We start from the raw sequence: 20,282 nt of genomic DNA on the forward strand, positions 1-20,282 counted from the left end.
TCGCTGTGCGGCGACTCTTAATTTGCCCAGCGAGAAAAGCGTCCTCTGCAGCAAAGCTCAGATTAACATTTGCACATCAATGCACATCGGTGTTTGGCACTGAGGCAGATGATGGCGGGCAGCTTGGGAAATGACGACTTAAAATAAAGTGGCTTTTGGTGATGACAACATGGATGCTGCTTCAAACCTTGGCCAGAGGCTAGATTCAGAAAACAACTCTGGCTGTTGCTTCTGGATCTTTTTCCTGTTCTTTTTAACATAAATTTCTGTGAACATATGCCATCTTCATGCATAAAAGCTGTTCAAATGCTATAAAATTGTAAATTATACTTTATTGTACAGGTACATTTGTTATTTTCACAAGCAACTACTACCACTTAAGGCCGTGACACACAAATCTGACAAGTCGGGCCATCGTTGAGCATTTTTCAGCCCAGTTTTTGTTATGTGTTTTGCTCTAGTCAGACTCAGTTAGCTGTTTTTTGCCAATTGAGCATGTTGAACTTGGCATTGGGCAGTCGGTGAAAGAGATCAATCTGATTGGCTGTTCAGCTTAGCAAACCAGTGCACTAGAAGAAAAACAAAGGGTTACACTTTATTTTACAGTGCTGTAGTTACATTGTAATTACTCAAATAAGTACTGAGTACTATTAACTACATGTACGTATTATAGAGTTACAGTTAGGGTTTGGTTTAGGGTTAGTTACTTGTAATTATGCATAATTTACTGTTATTACTATAGTATGTAGTAACATGTAACTACGGCACTGTAAAATAAAGTGTTACCAAACATGAACGCAAGCAAATAAAAAATTAAGGGGGCACACACACACACACACACACACACACACACAGCAAAATCCCCAGAGTTAAATCAACTCTGCTCAGAGTACATATGGTACCTATCTATATATTGTTAAAGTAACACTGAAGCAGAGTTAAAGGTAATGAGATTAAGTGATTAATTAAGTGATGATTGAGCATTAGTGATGAACACCTTCTGTTAACAAGCACAATCACTAAAGAGAAATACAAGAACTACAACTGACTTCCAGCCACAGCCGAAGGTGAACTCAACTGAAGATAAAAGACATTAAATCTCTCAAAATCTGATTAAACAACTCCACAAACAGCATATTATCTCATCAACTTTAACTCTGCATCAGTGTTATTTTAATTCTATATAGAGAGGGACCATATCTGTTCTCTGAGCAGAGTTGATTTAACTCTGGGGATTTTGCTGTGCAGAAAGTTCTTCTAATTTTATATCTTCATCTTACCTGAGCAATATTTTCATAACAACATGGCCGTAAAAAATGAAGAGTTCTAGTTTTACTTTCTGTTTTTGAATGACGAATATAGACTACTGCCACCTACTGGTATAGACAGTTTTTTCCTCTCACGCAGGCGTGCTAGTGCTAGTTAGTACAATACTATTTGGACGTTGACTGTGTAGTCACAAATTTATGGCCCCAATGCAAGTGACGCTAGGTGGCAACACAGTCTGCTTTCATTGCCGACTTTCGTTGCTAGTTTTTCGATGACGCATTTCAACTAAAATGCTGTTAAAATTTTCTGAAATTTTTCTTATAGTTAACTAGCTATGGTTAGTTGTTTAATGTCTGTGCATCCTTACCTTCTAAACGCTTAAATCTTTGAATTGTGATGTCACATAATGCGTACAAATAGAGGGCCTAGAGTAACTACATCAGCTCTTTCAGTACTTTGTTAGTACTTGTTGGTAATTTTGTTGCTAATCTGATCAAGACTACCACTCCTTTGACATTCAGTCCCCAAGATGAAAGCGATTGTCTTGGTCAATTTTATTTTTGCAGAGCATTTACCAATTTTTGTAATATGGCCAGATTTAATTAATTTGCCAACATGGTAACTGTACACTGTGAAAAATGATTGTGATTTTAACGGTAAAATACTGTATAAATGCTATGGTGAAAAACAGTAAATTGGTTTACAGAAAGTTTCTGTACTATATAGGGTGAATAACTGTTATAGATCTAACGGTACATTTAATGTAATTTTACAGTAAAATACCATTAAATTTACAGTGAAAACCCATAAAAATCCCACAATTTCCTGCGTGACACTTCACATTTTATGCATTTTCATTCAAATAACTCTATTTTTTCTTATTTTTCATGTAGTTATGTACATTAGGGTTTAATGTTACATCTAATGTTGTTAAATTAATGTTTATTGCATGTTTAAAATATTCATGATGGTGTTTAGTGTTTGTAAAATAAACAGTTATGAACTGTAATTATCACAATATAAACCTTTAAATTATACGGTTTTGAACTGTAAAATAGACAGTAAACTAAGTGCTGTCCTGTAAAACTTAAAATGTTACTACCGTAAAGTTCTGGCAACCAAATCTGCCGGGATTTTTTTTACCGTAAATCTTACAAGGATTTGTTTACAGTGTTTCTTTCACTGCAAAAAAATGTTGTTTTAAACAAACGTGCAGTGAAGTGATCAGTGCTTTTCTCTGCAGTGTGGTGTGTGTCGGAGGAGATGGCATGTTCAGCGAAATTATGCATGGCCTCGTCTCCCGTATGCAACAGGATGCAGGTGTAGACGAGAACTCCATGGAGGAGACCCTTGTTCCATGTGGACTTCGCATCGGCATCATTCCTGCAGGTTAGTCTACAGCAGTGTTTCCCAATCCTGGTACTGGAGCACATACCCACGTGTCCCTTATTTGACACCCAATTCAGTTCAAGAGCACTCTGTTTACAAGCTGATGAGTTGAATCTGGTCCGTTAGATAAAAGAGGCATCCAAAATGTGCAGTGTTTGTGATGCTTCTGAACTGGGAATCACCTGTCTACAATCACAAATCTCAGAGTCTACTCAGCCAGGACAGTTCTTCTGCAATGAATTTCATTGCTTTTTCATGCACATCACTTCCTTGGCAGTGTTCCTGGAAATATCCGTTGCTCACGGATCCATTACATAATTTTTGTTTTGAGATATTTCCAAGCCATTGTACGTTTTACACCTGTTCATGGGCACAGCTGCATACTAGAGGAGAATGGCAGGAGATTATAGCTCTCTTCCAAAACCTAGTGAGCTGCCTAGAGAGCATGTTTCGGCTTCATAGGTGCACTCCTGATATAAAAGCTGTTCAAAAAAGGGAAAGCAACATTCTTAGATACCATACAAATTCTAGTGAGCCATTCACACAAAGCATGTTGTTGCATTCTGTGTGCACTATTTTTTTTTTTTATGTATGGGTCTATGTAATTATCTTTTTTCTACCATCTTAATTCACATGAATGCATCCTGATTGACACCCTAAGGGCCTGTTTACACCTGGTCATGCCATGCATTTTTACTGATCGTATAGCTATCCGTTTAGTTAAATCTCTTCCATTTACACTTAACCACATAAATGTGTATCCACAAAAGGAATATAAATCCAATCTTCAATTTCTACAGTATATGCAAGTATAATGAAGTTCATATCAACGAAAGCAAGAGTCTCGAACGCATGGCATTTACACGTTGCCTTTTCCAGATCGGATAAAAATGCTTGAAGTGACCAGGTGTAAACAGGCCCTATAAGACAGCACTTCCTTTATCCTTTGTGGGTCATCTCAAAAAAAAAAAAAAAAAAGTTGACTATATACACACTTTCCCAAAAAATCTCACTGACTCCAGATATTAAATGAACAGACTCAACAAGCACAAGCAGAACAAGCAGACTGCTGTCATGCACTACAGAGTCCCCTTTACAAGAGCTCTGGCAACAATTGATAACTTAATGACTGTGGCTTATCGAATCGTGTTTTGTGATATTACTGTTTGCCATATAAAGCTGACAATGTCCAACCCTTAAGAGGCCATGTTGTTATCAGTCACGTTATCAGCGTGTTTAATTCTGTCTATTTATGGCCTTATCTCACATTGTCCAGGCACGCAAGGACAAGTGACAGTTTCCAAGAACATCTCCTGGTCCTTTATCTTGTTACCGGATGACAACTGATCTGAATAACAGGGGAATTTGAGACAAATCTTTGTCTGATCAATGTCTAATACAGTGTTTCCCAACCCTGTGCCTGGAGGCACACTAACAGTACACATTTTCCAAATCTTCCTAATCAAACACACCTGATTCAACAATCAGTTCGTTAGTAGAAACTCCAAGACCAAAAATATATGGTTCAGATAAGGGAGACATTCAGAATGTGTGCTTGTTGGTGTCTCTCCAGGAACAGGGTTGGGAAACACCAGTCTAATAGATGAAAGCAAGCACAGAAACTAAAAAGATTTTAAAAAAGGACTTAACAGCTGTTTTTTTTTTTTGGAACATGTACCATGTTTTTAAAGGATTAGTTCACTTTCAAATGAAAATTAGCCCAAGCTTTACTCACCCTCAAACCATCCTAGGTGTTTATGACTTTCTTCTTTCTGATGAACACAATCAGAGAAATATTAATAAATATCCTGACACATCCGAGCTTTAGAATGGCAGTAAGTGTCTCCATCCACATTCATCCATCATAAACATATTCCACGTGGCTCCAGGGGTAAATAAAAGACATAAAAAACATATTTAACAAGTTATGAAGTAAAATATCTAGCTTCTGCCAGACCACCTTCCATATTCAAATTACAGAAAAACGGAACTGGGGTCATGTTGGTTTCGTAAGTTGAATAGAGAACATGGTAATACCATGTTTTTTTAATAATAATAAAAATTTAATACTTTAATTCCATATTACATTTTCTTGATTTAATTATTTAAATAATTTAGTATCCTTTTAAAACATTTTATTAAATGATTACATTGATCATTTGTTCATTTTATTTATTTAATTGCAGTTACATGGGCATTTAATATTAATATCTTTTTGAATGTCTAACATTAATAACATGGTTTTATCATATTTTATAACATTTAATACATATTCTTTTTAATTGTAATAAAATTATTAATTCAAAATTTAATTAATTAAACTTATTTTAAATACCATGTATTTTAGTAGTACAATGATCATTTTAATGTAAATAGCGTGGAATATGAATATGGCAATTATTCATAACCATGTTATATATTAAGTACCATGGTATCTAGTATGGATTGGGATTTAATGGGATTTAATATGGAGTTAGATCACCTTTTGCAGCTATAACAGCCTCAACTCTTCTGGGAAGGCTTTCCACAAGGAATTTTTGACCATTCTTCTAGAAGCTCATTTGTGAGGTCAGGCAGTGATGAAGGCCTGGCTCGCAGTCTCCGCTCTAAATCATCCCAAAGGTGTTCTATCGGGTTGAGGTCAGGACTCTGTGCAGGCCAGTCAAGTTCCTCCACACCAAAATTTGTCCAAAATGTCTTGGTATGCTGAAGCATTAAGAGTTCTTTTCAACTGGAACTAGGGGGTCAAACCCAACCCCTAAAAAAAAAAAAAACAACCCCCACCTGCTCTAGAGTCCAGTTGCGGTGTGCTTTACACCACTATATACAACGCAATGCATTGCACTTGGTGATGTAAGGCTTGGATGCAGCTGCTCGGCCATGGAAACCCATTCCATGAAGCTTTCTATGCACTGTTCTTGAGCTAATCTGAAGACCACACAAAGTTTGGAGGTCTGTAGCTATTGCCTCAGCATGCACTGACCCAGCTCTGTGGCCTACCACTTCATGGCTGAGTTGATGTTGTTCCCAATTGCTTCCACTTTGTTATGATACCTCTAACAGTTGACCATGGAATATTTAGTAGTGAGGAAATTTCACGAATGGACTTATTGCACAGGTGGCAACCTATCACAATATATATTTATGATTTATGATTTATGCTTGTTAGTCGGCACATTAGCAGATGGCAGTCGGTATGTTCTTAAACCTTTAACCTCATACTTTTATATAACCAATTTGAGGAAGAGGAATTAGATTAACAGACAGCATATAAGAGATAGAAAAAAGAGGGCTGAACTCATCTGAAATCTCATCTCTCTATATAACAGTGCCCTGCAATGCTTCAGCTACAATCATTTCAAGATCGAAAAACTTTCTTATTCTCACAAGGGCTGAATGAAGCAAAACCTCCATTGGCTTCTGATGTTTGGTTAGCAATCACAATTGAAGGTTAGATTGCTACTGCCCCTGTATGCCACAGAAATTGAAAATGAAAGTGTGATTTTCATAAGTTAACCTTCAGAGTGAGTTATGAGAGATAGATTTAGGCCATTTCTGAACCCCTGACCCATGAAATGTGTTTTTGAAACAGGTTCGACTGACTGTATATGCTACGCCACAGTTGGCTCAAATGACCCTGTCACCTCAGCACTGCACATTGTTGTGGGTAAGTGGCCATCTCCATATCTGTCTATGATACATATATCTAGCTATGTTTGTACGTATGTTTATGTGAATTTCTCTAGAGGATTTGACAGCTAGGGCTGAGCAGTATGAGAGCATATATTGTGCAAAGGTAGAAATGTCAACTGGTAGAAATTCTGCTGTTTTTAAGAAAAACATTTAATTCATTTGTAGTGATTGTTTGCAATGTTTGTTTGTTTGTTTGGTTGGTTCGTGTCCACCAAGTTCCAAATGAAAAGAGATAATCTTTTCATTGTCATTAATTTTTTAAAAGCATGTCTTTCCTTGGCTTGTGACTGATTTCAAACACTGATTCAGAGATTTATAATAGCAAATACTATATAATAATATAAATACTTTATAAAAAATACTATAAATGATTCATAAAAAAGTCATAAAATAATTTTATAATGGATAAAAAGTATTACTGACTTATTGTCTTTATACAAAATTTGAACTATTACCTATTTTTTAATACATTAATCATTTTATTCAGCAAGGACACATTAAATTAATAAAAAGTAATAGTAAAGATATTTATAATGTTACAAAAGATTTCCATTGCAAATAAATGTTTGTCTTTTGAAATTTTTATTCAGTCAAAAAAAGTATCAGTTTCCACACACACAAAAAAAAGCAACTGTTTTCAACATTGATAATCATAATAAATCAGCATATTAGATTGATTTAAGAAGGATCATGTGACACTGAAGACTGGAGTAATGTTATAATATGTCATTTATTCTTGTGGTGGCAAAGCTGAATTTTCAGCATCATTACTCCAGTCTTCAGTGCCACATGATCATTATATTAATTGTATTAATATTTCACAATATTACTGTTTTTACTTTATTTTGGATTAAATAAATCAGGTGGTGCATTGCTTAATTAAAGCATTACATCAGATTGAAAATAATGTCAATGTCATTTTTTTTGGGGAGAGTCAGTGATCTATTTTTGCAGCAATATGCAATATTCTCAGATGTGACATCATAGCACTGAATACTGACGTTATCAGTTTGTGTTTCCTGAAATCCATCCTGACTTTTACCACAGGTGATTCTCAGCCAATGGACGTCTGCTCGGTGCACAATGAAAACAGCTTCCTGCGCTATTCTGTGTCACTATTGGGTTACGGGTTCTACGGAGACGTGCTGACATACAGCGAGAGGAAGCGCTGGATGGGCCCGGCCCGTTACGATATCTCAGGTACACAGGAAATGTCTCAAGACTGAAATAGGCAATTCTTGTCTGTCTGCAATTCTGCAATTTGCAATGGACATTATTTTTCTTTTCTTTTTTTCCAGGTGTTAAAACTTTTCTGTCACATCGCTACTATGAGGGAACTGTGTCCTTCTTACCTGCTGAAGGGAACATAGGAACTCCAAGAGACAAAATGCAGTGTCGATCTGGGTAAATACTGTTCTGTGCTTTTTGTTTAGTCATAATACAATCCCAATAATATGAATCAGTGAGCAAACAATAACACAACATGACAGAACCTGTAAAATTAGTCAATTGAGGCATCGTCTGATGTTTCAGTTATATTGTAAACTATGGATAGGTGACATTTATAAACTACAGTTTTTGTAATTTAAAGGGTTATCTTTTCTATCTTATTGTGATGCATATCTTTAGTAACATTAAATATTTTTAAAGGTGCCCTAGAACCCTATTTCACAAGGTGTAATATAAGTCTAAGGTGTCCCCAGAATGTGTCTGTGAAGTTTCAGCTCAAAATACCGCATATCTATTATATATTATATCTATTATACAATTGTTTAACTGCCTATTTTGGGGCGTAATTAAAAATACGCCGATTCATTGTGTGTCCCCTTTAAATGCTCGTGATTCCCGCCCCCAAGCTCGCAACTCTATAATACATTGCATAAACAAAGTTCACACAGCTAATATAACCCTCAAAATGGATCTTTACGAAGTGTTCGTCATGCAGCATATTTATTTGGATGTTTACATTTGATTCTGAATGAGTTTGACTGTATGTTGCGGCTAACAGGGCTAAAGCTAACGTTACACTGTCGGAGAGATTTATAAAGAATGAAGATGCATTTATGAATTATACAGATTGCAAGCGTCTCCGTGAATACAGTAAGAAACAATGGTAACTTGAACCACATTTAACAGTACATTAGCAACATGCTAACGAAACATTTAGAAAGACAATTTACAAATATCACTAAATATACCATGATATCATGGATCATGAACAGCTATTATTGATCCATCTGCCATTTTCGCTATTGTTCTTGCTTGATTCACAAAACTTGCAGAATGTCTGATGATTCGGCTGTGCAGCTCCAGATGTTAATACTGCCTTGAACATGGGCTGGCATGTACAAAAGTTGGGAGCGTACATATTAATGATCCTGACTGTTGTGTCACAGTCGGTGTTATGTTGAGATTCACCTGTTTTTCAGTGGTCTTTTGCACAAATCAAATTTACATAAGAAGGAGTAAACAATGGTGTTTGAGACTCACTGTATGTCATTTCCATGTACAGAACTGTAATTATTTAACTATGCCGAGGTAAATTCAATTTTAAATTCTAGGGCACCTTTAAAACATGCATTGATTGGTTTAAAATAGATGTTTACTTATGTATGTGTTAAACATTTTGGATATAATTGGCTAAAATAATAATATTTGTGTGTGGTGTGCATATAATATACATATAAGCATATAAGCCTTTTTTGTAGTGAGTTTGTAGCTATATAACCCTCTATTGTTAACATCTGTTTCTGTTTGACTTGCAGGTGTAGTATCTGTCGGCAGTCCTCGTCTGACAAACTGGTCAGCAAAGATGAAGACAGCGTTTCTGATGCTGGTGAGGAGCGTTTGGGAATACTCTATTCCAATGTTTAACTGAGCCCTGGCATTGACAGGAAGTCTCATATCTGCTCTGTGGTAAATGCGCCCACCCATAGTACAGGCCAACAAAGTGCATTTTCAGCCGTGATTTGTAATGCCCCCATCTGTCGGCTCGACTGGCACGCTGTTTGTGAACATTAGGCCAAATGGTTCAAGCTGCCGCCCGGCTGATCATTTAGAGAGTGCACACATACACACACAGCATATTATCTCTGCCTCACAGCACCCTCCAAACAACTGGCACCTCCGTTACCCAGCATTCTGTGTGTTTACCCTGAGCACTGATAAGTGCTGTTTACAGAGACACACTCTCTGCCCTCACAGTCCCAAATTGGCATTTGTGCATGATGATTTCCTGAATGCTTTTAGAATGTGTGGCATAAATAGATTCTTGTGGGAAAAATGAGGGGAAGAATGATGTAAACAGGAAAGAAATTTGAGGGCCCTTCATCATTGAGTCAGCGCCACAGCTATACAGGCCTTGAGATTTACAATCACCTTACTTATGTAATTTTTCCAATTTATAAGTAAATTTTTACATTTTCTCAGGAAAAACTATCGCTAATGTGTTCTGAGTTTTTAGGGTGTTCTGGGTTGGTGCTTAGACATTCCTAGCCTATCCACAGTCTTGGAAAACTTGAAAATATTGAGGAATTTTATTTATTTATAGGTCTGGGAAATATTTTATATCCAATACTTTTATCCAATTCATAGAAATTCAAAGAATATACGTACTTACTACAAACCCGATTCCAAAAAAGTTGGGACACTTTACAAATTGTGAATAAAAACAGAATGCAATGATGTGGAAGATTCAAATTTCAATATTTTATTCAGAATACAACATAGATGACATATCAAATGTTTAAACTGAGAAAATGTATCATTTTAAGGGAAAAATAAGTTGATTTTAAATTTCATGGCATCAACAGATCTCAAAAAAGTAGGGACAAGGCCATGTTTAGCACTGTGTGGCATCCCCTCTTCTTTTTATAACAGTCTGCAAACGTCTGGGGACTGAGGAGACAAGTTGATCAAGTTTAGGAATAGGAATGTTGTCCCATTCTTGTCTAATACAGGCTTCTAGTTGCTCAACTGTCTTAGGTCTTCTTTGTCGCATCTTCCTCTTTATGATGCGCCAAATGTTTTCTATGGGTGAAAGATCTGGACTGCAGGCTGGCCATTTCAGTACCCGGATCCTTCTTCTACGCAGCCATGATGTTGTAATTGATGCTGTATGTGGTCTGGCATTGGAAAATGCAAGGTCTTCCCTGAAAGAGACGAGGTCTGGATGGGAACATATGTTGTTCTAGAACTTGGATATACTTTTCAGCATTGATGGTGCCTTTCCAGATGTGTAAGCTGCCATGCCACACGCACTCATGCAACTCCATACCATCAGAGATGGAGGCTTCTCTAGTGCTGATAACAACTTGGGTTGTCCTTGTCCTCTTTAGTCCGGATGACATGGCGTCCCAGTTTTCCAAAAAGAACTTCAAATTTTGATTTGTCTGACCACAGAACAGTTTTCCACTTTGCCACAGTCCATTTTAAATGAGCCTTGCGCTTCTGGATCATGTTTAGATATGCTTCTTTTTTGACCTATAGAGTTTTAGCCGGCAACGGCGAATGGCACGGTGGATTGTGTTCATGACAATGTTTTCTGGAAGTATTCCTGAGCCCATGTTGTGATTTCCACTACAGTAGCATTCCTGTATGTGATGCAGTGCCGTCTAAGGGCCCGAAGATCACAGGCATCCAGTATGGTTTTCCGGCCTTGACCCTTACGCACAGAGATTGTTCCAGATTCTCTGAATCTTTTGATGATATTATGCACTATAGATGATGATACTCTTTAAACTCTTTGCAATTTTTCTCTGAGAAACTCCTTTCTGATATTCTCTGATATTTTTCGCCACAGCATTGGGAGAATTGGTGATCCTCTGCCCATCTTGACTTCTGAGAGACACAGCCACTCTGAGAGCTCTTTTTATACCCAATCATGTTGCCAATTGACCGTTTTTTTTTTTTTTTTTTAGGGATAATGTCATCACCCACACCATTAGGTGGTAAAATAGACTAATTCTGTCTCGTGATACCACATTTATTTGCACTGAATCCCTTTTTCTCGTCAAAAAGTCAAATTTTTCCGAACCAATTTTTGCGGTATTTGAAGTATTGACCTAGAATTAAGGCGCTAAAAGAAGAAACGGAAAAGATTGTGTCGACATTTGAGAAATTTTATTGACAAATGGGATTTTCATCTCAGCTCAATCGCTAAACATTTTGATGCGCTAAACTTTTTAAAGCGCTAAACTTTTTTTTTTTTTTTTTTTTGCAAAAAAATCTTTGGATGGAAACCTGGCCAGTGTTGGGAAAATTTACTTTTAAAAGTAACGTGTTACAATAATGCCTTAATCCTTAAAAGTAACTCATTGCACTACTTGCACTACATGTTACATTACTTTGCGTTACTTTTTCTCACCTGAGCTGGGCTTGCTTGTTTGTTTTTGTTTTTAATAACACAAATATTTTTGAAAAACATATAGGCCCTTTCACACACCAAAAGTGAAGGAAATGCAAATTCATGCCTGTACAGTAGAGGGCGCAGCTCAAAACAAACCTTTCAGCTGCATTGCCATTCTGGATTGCAGAAGAATAGGATGAAGGAGAACAAAGTTCAACACTTTTACTTCAGCAATAAAAACAAACAAAAAATTAAACACAAATGTGATCTATAGGCATATAACTTATTATGGTTGCACAGGATCACCAAAGGTCAGCAGCAAAGACATTGGTTAATAAAGTGAGATTAAATACATAAAGTATATTTGTATTTAACATATTTAATTATTGCAGTTTTGTGTAACATTCTGAGTTTGCATTTCACTGTTTTTATTCATATTGAGGAATACTAAATCTGTTTTTGTGCAAGTGAGATGAGTAAATGCAGGCTTTTTTTAGTGTAGAACTACAATAAGCATCATGTTCACACAGCACACTTAACACCTCTGCTCTTACTCCCGGTTTCTCTGGGGTTAGGAGAGGTGTCAGTCAAAAAAAAAGGGAAATCAAAGTAACTGAAGTTGTTACTCATTTGAAAAAGTATTCCGATATGTTGTAAATTTGTTGTAAAAGTAATGTTACTTTACTAGTAATCTGATTACGTAACTCGCATTACTTGCAATGTGTTACCCCCAAAACTGCTTTCTATACTAGTAGTCACATGATGTTGTATTTCAGAGTGTCGGGACACGTGGACGGTCATCAGGGGGAAGTTCTTGGCCATCAATGCCGCCAACATGAGTTGTGCATGTCCTCGCAGTCCTAAAGGTCTGTCGCCATCAGCGCACCTCGCAGATGGAACTACTGACCTCATCCTTGTCAGGAAGTGCTCCCGAATTGACTTCCTGCGCCACCTGCTGCGGCACACCAATAAGGATGATCAGGTACCCATTTTATCTACCACAGAAAATATCAGTGGAATTATTTTTTTAATGAAAGAGAGAAAGCAAATCCATTCCTGTTTCATCAAAGCCTGGGAAAAAAACACCGCTCTCTTAACTAACAAACTTCAAAAAAGTAACCCCGCTGTCCACCAAATGCTTACTATATGTTATTTTAGTATAAATTCATATGTATTTTTTAATTAACTGTAAGATCTTTTTTTTTTCTTTGAAAAACAGCAGGGAATCTTTTTCTTTGAATTACGTAATCACAGCAGTGTTCCCATGGTCATGGAGAACCTTGAAAGTCATGGCAATTTGTCTGCTTAACTCCTAAAATATTAAATTGACTAGAAATGGCCCTTTTATAAGTACAATCTCTATAAAAACAATCAGTAATCAGAAATATTTGGAAATGTCATGGAAATGAGTCCACATTTCAAATGGATGGATGGATGGATGGATGGATGGATGGATGGATGGATGGATGGATGGATGGATGGATGGATGGACTTGTTTTACATGAGGTCAATTTTACATTGGATAATGGAAAATCAGTGCATTGATGTTACAGAACTTAAATATTGATTACAATGATTTTAAGAATTCACAAAAATTAGTTTTTTTCATCGAAGGAACAATTCTTGACATTTTCATTTGTAAATACACCATAAGGCAGTCTCTTTCGCTTAAGGATGCTTTTGTTTGATTAAAAATAAAGTTAAAACAGTAACATTTTGTGGAAACCGTGATGATTTTTTTCAGGATTCTTTGATTGGAAAGTTTAAAAGACCAGCATTTATTTGAAAGATAAACATTTCTTTGCTGAACAAAAGTAGTATTTTCTCTCTCAAAAAAAAACAACTTTTGAACAGTAGTGTTTAAAGATATTTGACATGAAATTCAGTAAGCATTACTCTTGTTCTTATCTCTTTCTTTGTACAGTTTGATCACTCTTTTGTGGAGGTGTATCGGGTCAAGCAGTTCCGATTCACCCCCAGATATCAGGAATGTGATTCCGAAGTGGACCTGAGAGAGAGTGGAGCAGGAGGCAAGCGATTCCTTAGTCAGATCTGCAGGGAGCACAGAGCCTGTGGCTGTATGCCTTCCCAGAGCAACTGGAACTGTGATGGAGAGATCCTTCCACAGACTGCAATTCAAGTCCGGTAGGACACGCCCCTGTCCAGATACACCAATTCTTACTTTTACATTTAGGCAGATACTTTTATCTGAAGCGATTTACATTGCATTCAGGGTATTCCTGCTTATGAATGCATGCATTTGTGAATTGAACCCATCTTGCATAGCTAGCGCAATGCTCTGCTATTTGAACTGCAGAAATGCTCTATCTAGACACTTCCCTTGAGTGATAACACACCCACTCTACCAAGAAACACCCTTTGAACTCCCATTTGGATATAATCAAAATGTTTGGATATGTACATAAGATACTCTAATGCTACATCTACACTAATCCAGATCCATTTGGAAATGCATCTAATGCATCGTTTTGAGCTTTTACAACACAGAGGTAGCATTTTTTTTAAGACACTCTCCAATTTTTTGCGCAGCAGTTGATGCGCATACAGAGCAAAATCCCCAGAGTTAAATCAACTCTGCTCAGAGTACATATGGTCCCTCTCTAAATAGTGTTAAAATAACACGGAAGCAGAGTTAAAGCGGAACTCGGTAAGATTTGCAAAGCTCTCCCCACAGGTTCCTTCAGTGAATTACTCCAAGCACAGCTCTGGACTACAACGACTACAACGCTCACCAGCGCAGTAGTTTTTGCAAATACAGTACAAAAAATCTTGATGGAGGTGGGTAATTTTCGAAATTGTCTTATAAAGTCATAATATATACATTGTTTTTGAATTACCATAAAGCATTTTGTCACTCTCGCGTGAACGTGAACATGAGGCGAGATTGTGTCGGGTCGGCGCAGCTCAACTTGCAAGTGCTGTTTTCTGGCGTAGACGTGCCAGAGGGGGTTAGTGCATGGCTCAAACACACCACTACAAATCAATTAATCATCGTAAGGACTTAAACTATTTATGAAGGTAAAAAAGTTACTTAATTATCTCATTAAATTTAAAGCAGAACTAAGCATGATTGCACATTAGTGATGAACACCTGCTGTTAACAAGCAGAATCACTTTAGAAATAATAAAAAACTACTACAAGTGACTTAAGTCACAGCCTTATTAATTGCTTAATTATCTCATTAACTTTAACTCTGCTTCAGTGTTACTTTAACACTATTTAGAGAAGGACCTATGTACTCCTTTCAAGCTGTGGGGATTTTTAACCCTGGGGATTTTGCTGTGTAGGCACCTCACCTGAGAATATTTGTTTTCCATTTGAATTGGTTCATTTAAAAGTAGACATTTCGTTTTCTATAGATTTATTTCTATAGATATAGATTTTAGATATATTTTCTTTTTTTTTTTTTTCTTTTTTTTGGCGCTCTCAAGTTCACAGAGAATAGGCAGAAAACACACCCTGTTCGCTTTCATTATTTTACAAAAGCACAGCGTTTTGTTGTTATTGTGAGTGCACACAAATAAAAATAAAATCTTCACAGATTCAAAAGATGTATTACTCTTATCTGTATGACCAAAAAAAGCAAAAATATTTTCCTATTATAGAATAGGCGCATGGTAAATCAAGACCTGTCAATATGAGCGTTCAAACCAATCCAATACAAGAGCGCTCCAGCTGTCAAACTGTGTCCGATTTTTCTGTACACATCGTCGCTAACTGCTATACCCACCCACCACACCTGAGATCAAGTTTCCATTGGTTGAACTTTCAAATGACATTGGAAAACACTGCGTCATGATCACAACGCAATCATATCCTGGAATTCCTTTAGCCTTAGCTGAGCAGGATGTCATGTCACTCTGTGATCTACGCATTGTCTTATGTTTTTTTGGGGGCTCAAAACCACCTGCTCTAAATAAAGATATGTGATCTACTATGGTTCACTAATGTTTTGTTAAGTTACAAACCAAAACGTGTCCCAACAGCATCCTATGAATATTGCTATGTTCGTCAGTGGTGCTATTTCGTACAAATACTTGGAGTAGTTTGATCTCTAACTAAAACAAATATGCTTGTTGTATTCTGCTAGTTGAGACCAGTGCCCGGTTAAAAATAAATAAATAAATCGCTGTTTGAATTTAAATAGGCCTTTAGTGGAAATTTCCATCAAGAGGTGCATCAATTTTTGGTCAAGATCTTGTATTGTCAATGTCGAGCACTCTGTAAAGTCTACTCCAGCACATCCCGAAGACTTTCAATGAATTTAAGGTCAGGACTCAGAGGTGCCAATTCATGTGTGAAAATGATTCTTCATGCTCCCTCCCAACCATTCTTTCTCAAGTTGAGCCTAATGAATCTTGACATTGTCATCCCAGAATATGGCCATGATATGTCTTTCTACATAGTTGTTTAAGAAATAACTTTTTTCTTCACTTTTTTAAAAAGTTACATACTCCATCAATTACAGTTAAGAACTGTTTCCAAACATCTTACATGCTAGAAACGTGTTTAATAAGTATAATGCCTATAGTTAAGTCACTTTTTTTTTTTTTACATATCTGTTATGTACTATAATTGTACTATGTACTATGATTACAGATCACTTTTTCATGTAAGCATTTATTTTTTTCACACTATAAAAATGGAGCACTTCTAATATGCCTGGTCTCTCTGTATCATCTTGTTACTTCAACTTCAACTTAACTTTATTTATATAGCACATTTATACACAACTTTGTTGCCCAAAGTGCTTCACAGTGTAAAATAAAAACACAGTAGACATACAAATTTACAGGTACAGAAATTAAACAAGAACTACTTAAAAAGCCAAACTAAACAGATAAGTCTTCAGCTGGGACCTAAAGACCTCCACTGATGGAGCTTGTCGAATATAAAGAGGGAGATTGTTCCACAGTTTTGGGCCTGCTACTGAGAAAGCACGATCACCTTTTGACTTCTTTTTGGACTGAGGAGTAACTTAACAACAGTTGATTTGACAATCTTAAAGACCTTGCTGAAGTATAGGGCTCTATAAGATTGGAAATATAATTTGGAGATGAATTATGTAACGCTTTAAAAACAACCAATAAAATCTTAAACTCAATCCTAAACTTGACTGGTAGCCAATGAAGAGAACGCAGCACCGGAGTGATGTGCTCTCTTTTTTTGGTGCCCGTCAAAAGTCTAGCTGCAGCATTCTGTACAAGCTGCAGACGTGACAGTTGTCGGTGGCTGATCCCTACATAGAGGGAATTACAGTAATCTAGTCGCAAAGAAATAAAAGCATGAACAACAGTCTCCAAATCATTAAAACTAAGAAAAGGTTTAAGCTTAGCGATAATTTTAAGATGATAAAAACTACTTCTTACAACTGAGTTAATCTGTTTATCAAAGCTAAGCGATGAATCAATAATGACTCCCAAGATTTCTCACATTGTCCTTCACAGTCATCTCCAAAGGAGCAAGAATACTGACTAGTTAAAGAAAGATGACTTTAACATTTTCCAACATTTCAATGTGGACATGAAACTTAAACGCTGGTGTCGGTGGAGAGCATTTTTGAAACGAAAATGAAAAAAATTTCAAATGTATCCAGATTAATATAGGCATAGCCTAAGGAACTAATATGCACCTTTTAGTGGTAATTAAGTTACAAAGTTGTCCCTTTAAGGGTACTGCCCAATTGACAAGCTGTTATACCCCTAAAGGTACAAATTTTTCTGATGGCGTAATGACCAAAAATTAAAAGGTGCATGCGGTGAAAATGAGAGCTCTTGCACTGTGCCATGTTTCAAAAGGAAAGAGTGTGCCATTATATTTTTAATGCACTAATTACTTCAAGCAAGTTCTAATTGTCGTTGTAATTAAGGGGTGCGGACATCACTGAGACTTCCTCATATATCTAAGAGATGTCACCATCTCTTTTAGACGCTGTATAATCAGTTTTCAGAAAATGTTCCTCTGACACAAAATGAACATGCTTCATTAAAGTGTTGGTCGATTAGTGAAAGCTGTAGTTGAAATGTTGAGGTTTCACGAGCAGCAGATTGTCTCAGCACTAGCATACTAAACAGGGTAAATAAATGGACTTTTGTGGTCTGAGCCTGTGGAAAAGATGCTATTAAAATTAAAAACTCCCTCCATTGTGCCTGCAGAGGAGTTGTTCTCCTCCTTGATACAGCATGACGGCTCGCCCGAATGCATCATTTCCTTCACGCCCCATTGTTCTGTGTCAACAATGCGTAGCAGTGAAATGCTCCTAATTTAATGGCCTTCTCACTGTTAAAGGCTCACCTCCTTTAATTAAAATAGAAGTCCATTCATTTATTCCATTTTCAGCTTCAGTAATTGTTTCTCGAATGAGTAAGCAAATAACCTGTTGAGATAATTGATGATGATACCACTGCTGAAAAAGGCAATCGCCTGGCACTGAACTCACCTCCAGAGTATTGAGTGGAATTAGAGGAAATTAAAGAGCCCCTGAACCTCCTAATAGCACATGCATTTAACTACGAAACTTTTTACTCAACATGACAAAGCATTTATTGCTTACCAGAACTTGCTTGCACTACTCTAGGACACAACGTATTAGTGGTGTTTGCTAAAGCAGGCATCAGTTTTACTTGGTTAGGGATTTTAACAAACCATTATACTTTAAATCTTACACTTATATTGAAATATTAAGAAAATGAAACAATATTAGAATAGTTTTTAGCAACCTAGACTTATTGGAAAAACATGCCTACATTTTCACAAAACGTACCTATACGCACAATTCACTGCAGATTCCAGTTGAAGGGAACACTGGCGGCAGTAAAACAAGCTAATTTTATTTCTTTTCACACAAATTATGATTAAAGGGACATATTATTTATTAATAAGGACTTACTTTCGCATGATATGACCTCAAAACACTTCAAGCAAATAAGCTCAAATTATAAGCAGATCAGAATCAACTCGCAAGAGTGTGCACACAAGTTTTATTTAACTAAATTACAAATGCATAACTAAAGTAACAAACTCAAACGTACAATTCACGCATACATAGGAAATGAGAGAGTGAAGTGAATTTGAACCGTATCATAACAGGGGAATGAAGCAATGGAAAGGTCAAAAATAACAAGCTGGAAGAACCATCAGTTTCAATACTATAAAGCACCTTTTTTAACAAAAGGGGTTCACAATCTTAATACTTAATTGCCGTTTAGTGTTCAAATGATACTTGCAAATGCCTTAACTGTTGAGCGTCCCAATCTGCAGGTTCAGGAGAAATCCTTGATGGTTCATTCCGATGGTGCTGAAGTCACAATCAATATCTTCTGTGGTGAATGAAGAAATTCATACAAACATGCGCTGTTAATTTGACTCTTTTGTAGAGGCAGTTGTTCATGGCTTGAAAGGAAATGAGGCCTACCAGCCCGGCTCGGGGGCCGGGTGGGGTCTCACGTGACACAGTCCGTAGTATCAGCAGGAACAAAGAGAAGAACCAGAAGACTAGAAGTAAAACGTTATCTGCTCAGAGCTATTTAACTTCTCCAGACAGTCGACACCTTCAAGTCTTGGCTTGACCAATGAGAAAGGTGCAATTCTCTGGCAGGGGATTCCTTTGTTTGAAAGTGAGTTAATTTGCATGGGGGAAGTTAACTAGTAGGTTTTTGTCCATTTAAACTCTGATAAATAAAACAAACATACAATGCATTCTATGATATTGTGATGTCCACCAAGTCATTAAGCAAGGAGTAATTTGATATTAAACACCACCTAGATGGGCTACAATATCAAGAAGTATCATCACATGCATTTATAACACGTTATAATATACAAAAGAACAATATACAAACCGATATAATGCACAAAATATACTGGGGAGATGCATGCTCATTCGTTTAGACATAGTTGTCAATGAACTAATGGCAAAGAATTCATTTTTATAGACGATGTATGATTCTAGTGGCCTGTCTCCTAAGTGTCTTTGAAGTGTATGTGGAGAGCAAATGGTGCAGAAGGGGTGATAGCGCTCAGTGGAGAACCCAGACATTACAGGCCCTGCATGGGTGAAGGGTTGGAAGAGTCACTGTTTTGTTAAGCAATTGTGTGTTTGATCTATTCAGATGCTACACACTTTTACCATAGTACATGATTTGTACACTAACACATTTTCACATTTGCATCGCATAACCAGTTACTTATGTAATAAACTTACGCTGTAGCTCACCTGGTAGTTGCGATGCAGAGCGCTCGTCCCATGAAACACAATTCACAGTAAAAGAGCTCAAAGTGTTTAGTGTAGGTGGTACGTAACTTGCGCAATACAGTAACAACCAATTTAATAAATCATTGCCAGATTTACATTCATCAGTTTTGGATAAAACTTCACTTAACAGGCTTTTGGCACCACTCACTAGACATTTCTCTTTGAATGTGTGGCAAAATATGTAATATCATTTTGCAGAAATGCTGCCTAAGGCACATATTTCCAATGTACTCGGGCTGGTTTTTAGGATGTTGTTTTTCCAGTGAAGTGGATGCATTTCATTTGACTTTTTCTTCCTTTCTCTGTCT

The 20,282-nt window shown here is 36.8% G+C and overlaps 1 protein-coding gene across 3 annotated transcripts in view; it reads left to right on the forward strand.

The window, feature by feature from the left end:
• Positions 1-20,282, forward strand: part of cerk (ceramide kinase) — a 55,463-nt gene that overhangs the window by 18,371 nt on the left and 16,810 nt on the right. For 2 of the 3 annotated variants that reach the window (XR_010895726.1, XM_067392386.1), the window contains exons 6-12: positions 2,513-2,658; positions 6,251-6,325; positions 7,399-7,551; positions 7,650-7,755; positions 9,117-9,187; positions 12,475-12,680; positions 13,623-13,843. Coding sequence is in view for 2 of the 3 variants with exons in the window: in XM_067392386.1 (XP_067248487.1) it covers positions 2,513-2,658; positions 6,251-6,325; positions 7,399-7,551; positions 7,650-7,755; positions 9,117-9,187; positions 12,475-12,680; positions 13,623-13,843 (978 nt within the window). In the remaining variant the exon portion in view is untranslated. Of the gene's footprint in view, positions 1-2,512; positions 2,659-6,250; positions 6,326-7,398; positions 7,552-7,649; positions 7,756-9,116; positions 9,188-12,474; positions 12,681-13,622; positions 13,844-14,393; positions 20,268-20,282 lie in introns of those variants that run through there. The other variant, XM_067392387.1, reaches the window with a different exon arrangement.

This window comes from Chanodichthys erythropterus, chromosome 8, assembly GCF_024489055.1.
Source record: "Chanodichthys erythropterus isolate Z2021 chromosome 8, ASM2448905v1, whole genome shotgun sequence".
Lineage (NCBI taxonomy): Eukaryota > Metazoa > Chordata > Actinopteri > Cypriniformes > Xenocyprididae > Chanodichthys > Chanodichthys erythropterus.